At 35.4% G+C, this 6,000-nt stretch overlaps 1 protein-coding gene across 4 annotated transcripts in view; it reads right to left on the bottom strand.

Moving 5' to 3' along the window:
• Positions 1 to 2,905: 2,905 nt before the first annotated feature.
• EPS15 (epidermal growth factor receptor pathway substrate 15) overlaps positions 2,906 to 6,000 on the bottom strand; it is a 147,153-nt gene continuing 144,058 nt past the window's right edge. For all 4 annotated transcript variants that reach the window (XM_023727084.1, XM_023727085.1, XM_023727086.1 and 1 more), the window contains one exon: positions 2,906 to 5,390. In XM_023727084.1, the coding sequence (XP_023582852.1) occupies positions 5,244 to 5,390 (147 nt within the window). In that variant the 3' untranslated portion in view covers positions 2,906 to 5,243. The remainder of the gene's footprint in view (positions 5,391 to 6,000) is intronic.

The raw sequence follows: 6,000 nt of genomic DNA, 5'->3' as shown, positions 1-6,000 counted from the left end.
GATGTGTATGCATGCAAAAAAGTGTTTTAATGTAATTATTTTTTCAGCAGAGCAGAGTGGGCATGGATTCTGGAGCCAGACTGTTTGAGTTTGAATCCTAGCTTTGGCACTTTTTAGCTGTGTGATCTTGGGCATTATTTAACCTCTTTGTACCTCAATTTTCTCATCTATAAAGTGGTAGTTACAGTACTTACCTTAAATGGGTGATTTGGAGATTAAAAGAATCAGATCAGTATATATAAAATACTCCAAATAATACTGGGCACATAGTAGTGCTAAGTGTTAACTTGCAATTATTATCTTTTAAAATTCTGCCTATCCACAAGAAGTCCCTGGGTGGTACAAATGATTAACGTGCTTGGCTACTAACCAAAAGGTTGGAGTTCACCCAGAGGCCCCTCAGAAGAAAGGCCTGGTGATCTATTTCCAAAACAATCAGCCATTGAAAACTCTATGGAGCAATTCTGCTCTGACACACATGGGGTTGCCATGAGTTGGAACTGTCTCAATGGCAACTGTTTTTTTTAAATCCACAAGAAAGATAAGAAGTGCTTTCCACTAAGAAGCGGAATCCACAGGTCAGGTATAGAACAAGGTACAACAGTACTGCAGATTAAATAAGTAGATTTAATAAAACTTGCAGGAGAACAAAGGGACTTTGAAGTTATCTGTGGTCCCAGGACCAGCAACCTCAGCATCAACTGGGAGCTTGTTTGAAATGCAAATTCTTGGGTCTCACTTTAGACGTACCGAATCAGAAACTCTGAGGGTGGGGTCCAGCAATCTGTATTTTAATAAGCCCTCCAGGTGATCAATTTGAGAACTTTTTCCATCACCACCTACATCAAACCTAAAGCCTGTTGTTTCTCCTAAATAGCTCTCCAACTGGTCCCCTTCTGTCAGGCCTCGGCCACAGCTACATTTTAGGTCTTTACCTTCTCACCTGGATGACTGCAACAGTCTAACAGCTCTCCCTAACTTACCTCGTTTTCTCCTACGGCCATCCTGCAAAATGCCACCAATGAGATTGTTCTTAAACACAAACCTAAAGTTCAGTCACACTGAACTACTTCAATACTTGCTGCTTGCTAAGCACACAGCGGAAAGAGAAAACACACATAATGTGACTTACTCCTCGGTCATTACACATACTGTGCCCTCTGCCTAGAATGCCTTGTCCCTTCATCGGTGTGATAAACTCTTCAAAACTTACTTTCTGCCTCCTTTTTAATGGATTCTTTCCAGAGCTTTGCCAGCATTGATGAATTATTTTTCATTTTTGCTAGCTTTGTGGTTTTAAAATTTTTTTCTTTAATAAAGAGTAAAGTTGGCCATTTCCCCCATACATTTATTTATCACTTATTATAATAACAACTAACATTGGATGAGTGCTTTCATTTGTCAGAAACTGTTCTAAATCCTACTAAACACTCAAATAGGAGACTGGAAAATGTTTTGTAAGATGCCATGTGATATGTAGTAGGATTATTCCATTAATCCTCAAGAGCAGAGATTACATGGATTATTTGCTTATAATACTTCTCTGGCTTCTCACCTCTAACAAAAGTAGAGAGTAGTGATTAAAACTCTGGAGCCAGTCTCCTGGGTTCAAATTCCAGGTCTGCCACTTACTAGCTGCATAGCTGTGGCCTAGTGAGGGCACCTCTTCAGTAAAATGAAGACAATAATAGTACCTATGAGTCAGAATCAACTCGACAGCAATGGGTCTGTTGGTTTTATACTTTACAAGGTTACTGTTGTGAAGATTAAATGAACTAATATATGTAAAGCACTTAGGATCATGCTTAGAAATTAATAAATGCTAGTTTCTATTGTTATTTATCGTGTCCCCTTCCTAGCATTTCCTACGAGCAATTTTTTTTTTTTTTCACACAAAATGAGACGTACCATGGTAAACTGGAAAGAGCATCATGTTTTAGAAATAAAGAGATCAGAGTTTAATTTCTGGCCCAGCTACTTGTATTAGCTATATGATCTGAAGCACATCATTTTAACTTTTTGAGCCTCAGTTTTCCCGTTTCTAAAATAGAATAATAAAAGTACCTACTAAAGGCTGAAAATTAACTGAGAAAACGTACATAATGTACATTTACTAACCAATAGCTAGTTTTACTATTAATAATACTAATGCAGCTGAATTTGTTTAATTAAAATAAATAATATTAAAAAACCGTTAAAGTCAAATCCTGAATTGTTTTTAAATGGAAGGGAAAAGAAACAAACATTTATTGAGCATCTACTATGTTCCCTGTGGTAACACATTGAATCTTTAGAACAAGTCTGTGAGTTAGGTGTTAAGATGCTCACTGGATAAGGAAAATGAGGCTCACGGAGGTTGTCATTTTTTTAAAGACAGCAGAACAGAGATTCAATCCCAGGAGTATATGAATTTATTACATCGTAGTGCCTTCCTTCCTGGAGTCACAAATCTTCATTCGGCAAATACATACAAAGTTACCTATGTTTCAGGTACTACTCTAGGCATACACATTTCCTATCTTTCTTTCAAAATAACAGGACATAACTAATAATAGCAGTTACCATTTATTGAGCATTTATTCTATAGCAGGTACTGCCCCAAGTGCTTTTCATATATTAATCATATTACTTGACTGTAGTCCCTGGGTGGTGCAAACAGTTAAATGCTCAACTATTAGCCAAAAGATTGGCAGTCTGAACCTACTCAGAGGCGCCTCAGAAGATAGGCTTGGCAGTCTGCTTCAGAAATATCACAGCCTTGAAAACCCTATGGAGCAGTTCTACTGTGCACACATGGGGTTGCCATGAGTCAGAATCGACTCGACGGCAACTAACAACGACATACATAACCCTCCACGGACACAGCATGGCCATAATCAGAGAACTGGGCAAAACTCCATTCAGATAGGATATATGGATAGTATGCTTTATTATGTACTTATACCTTATTGTTCTCATAATTACAGGCTACAATGTGGAAATTTGAAATGTAAGAGAAAATTCTATAAAGAGAGCCCCAATCAACCTGAACAAGTATGTAGAAGATGGTTAGAACTTTCTAAGTAGTGCCACTTATCACCTCAGCAATACTTATGTGTTCTTTTCAAGCACAGGCTCTGGAAGCAGAGTCAACAATGTAAAGTATAAACACAAAGGACTTAAGACATTCATCCTACACAAGTGAGCATGGAGATATAGATATATATTTATATAATATATACATACTTTAATATTATATTGGTCCACTGAGTATACATATTTTAACAAAAGATAATAATCTATGTAATCCAGTTAAACATACATAAGATTAGGGTATACTTATTACATTGAAAGTTGGTGTATATAAGTTACAGGTATTTAATATTTTCCAGAGTGTTTTTTAAATACAAAAAAATATTTTAAAAGCATTTCAAACCTTTGTTCATTTTCCCAGTGCAAAAGAAGGTTGTTCAAGTCAACTTACCTTTTTCCTAAAGAGTTAGGGGAAGAAAAAAACCAAAAACCCACTACCTACCACAACTCCCAACACTACCTTCTCAATCAATTTTTGCAGTATATCTTTAGATCACTGGATCACTTTATCAAAATTAAAGCCTTGTGATGATGATTCAGCCCTTGCTTCATACGTATGACTTTTATGCTGAAATGTTTCTATTTACAAAAGTAGAAAAAAGTTAGCAGTGAGAGAAAGTGGTTTAAATTTTGTTTTGAACTACAGCAGTCCAATTATACATGGTGAGGGAAAAAAGCACCATTTCAAGATGAAATGAATTGGATATTTTTGAATTTATTTATAGGTTAGGCAATAAGTTACCTGATGAACACAAATCAATACCACCTTGACTTGGTGATTCCAGAGAATTTTAATGAGTTTTTAGGTGAATTTTTCTTTATCTTGGTATTCAATAGATTATTTGAGTCATAACAGATGTTAAAAGAATTAAAGTTTTCTACAATTTACAGCCTACTTCACAGTTTATTTCAAATTCAGCTTGTCTATTAGGTCAGTTTTATAGGAGATGGGCTTTTAAGATGTGAAGAGCTTTGGTGATTGGCAGGTTTCTTCTCTCCTAATTAAAAAAAAAAAAATTTTTTTCCTAGCTTGCCAATTTCATAAGTGAAAAACATGAAGAGAATAAATAAACTATTTTTAAACCATGAAGATGGGGGAAAAAAGCAACGATATGATTTAATACATACCACCTCTTCCGTTTGTATTCAGTAAAGATTTTACAAGTCAAGTAAGTGAGGCTTCATTAAGCAAAACAAAAATATATATATGAAAAATTAAAGTACCTTCCAGTTCTAGCTCACTAAAGTTTCTTCTGCAAAAGTACAGAAATAAACCTATCATGAACTAAAGAGGTCAGTGCCACAGCAAAGGCAGAATGGCTGCCATGTTAAGACTTTTGCTTACCTTTGACTGATGGGTACATTTTAGGTGATAAATTTTTCTCATTATCTAGCACTTCAAATGTGCATTGTCTTACAAATCTGATTTGTAAGAAACTGATTTTATTAATTAGCAAACACATGGAAAGGTGTCTGTTGATCTAAAATTCTTTAAATCCACAGAAATTATTTTTAAAATATATTTCACACATGAGGCTTTCATGTTTTTATTTAAGAAAAGATCAAACCTGAACCTATAATGGTTCAAACCAAAGCATCTCTTTTTAAATAGCTGAGTCAATTTTTGCAAAAAGTTTTCCTCGTCCCTAAAAAACAAACTAAAGAGCACTTTTATTAAAAGGAAATGCAAACATGCACTTTGCAGTAGCCAGTTTGCACCATCATAAAAGAAATAGGATGTTCTTTCCCTTCCCCTCCCTCAGCCATTCAAATCAGGGGAGAATACTGCAAACTTTAAGAATCCCACTGGCTATCATCAGAATAACCACAGAATAAGGGTAGTGCCGGGATGAAACTATTTCTCTATATTCCAGAAGGCAGAAGCTTGGGTGCTCTAGCTTTACAAGTTAAAGTAGCACAGACAGAGAAAAGCTCACAGTAAATGCACACCAGAACAGGGGCCTAGGTGAAGTCGTTTGACTGGGTTACTGCTTTTATGGGAGTTGGGAGACAAATCTGAAACGGAGTTAAAAAAAAAAAAAAAACTTTTGTCACATTTACAGGAATCTCAAACCTTTGTATCCCCATGCTCATAGGTAGTTTGATACACATTGTAAATAGCTTCAGTATTCAGGAAGAAGAATGTTGTTGACAAAGGACATGAGAATTCTTCACGCTTCTGATATCTCAGATTTGCTGAGTGCAATAGCCAGTTCTAAGTCTTCTTGCTCTTGCTGATTTAGTCGGGCAAGCCTCTGCTCTTCCTCTCTCTCACTTTCTCTCTTGGCCCATTCAATCATATCTTCTTCAGAGGGATACTGCCATTTAAAAGACCAAATGAATGAATGAACGAACGAACAAATCAATGAATAAAATAAATAATAAGAAAAGAAGGAAAAAGTAGTTTTTACAAAAGGGCATTAACTATTTGTTTCATCTGAAGGGCTCTGGGAATAGTCTTATTTGTTGCTTGTTAAATTTTTTTCCTGAAAAGACGTTTAGGTTTAACTAGTTATTAAATTGTGGGTTAGTTTAAAAAATGAGTCTGCAGATAGAAAGTCTATAAAACTAAACACTAAAACATCACTTTAAAAAAGTAGAAATGCTTAAGGTGGATTAGAGCATTTAAAAACAGTAGAGGGTTAGCCTTTTTGATCTAACGCAAAACATTTACTACTTCAGCTTTAGTGAGCATCCTCTCATGTCAAATCATTTTTAACTTAACCCCGCTGGTAATTCGCTACCTTAACTAGCCCTTCAGGTACAGAAAACTATGAAGCAAAAATTATGCTGATTTTTCTATACATAATATAAGAGAACAGTGTAAACTAAGCAAGATGTTGATCAAATCATTTCTTTAACTTTTGTTAGGCTTTGAGAACTTTTTGACCCAGTCTAAATAAAATCTTGTTGTTAGCTGCCGTCAGG

This window comes from Trichechus manatus, unplaced genomic scaffold, assembly GCF_000243295.1.
Source record: "Trichechus manatus latirostris isolate Lorelei unplaced genomic scaffold, TriManLat1.0 scaffold00015, whole genome shotgun sequence".
Classification (NCBI taxonomy): domain Eukaryota; kingdom Metazoa; phylum Chordata; class Mammalia; order Sirenia; family Trichechidae; genus Trichechus; species Trichechus manatus.
This window is presented reverse-complemented; position numbering and strand designations above follow the sequence as displayed.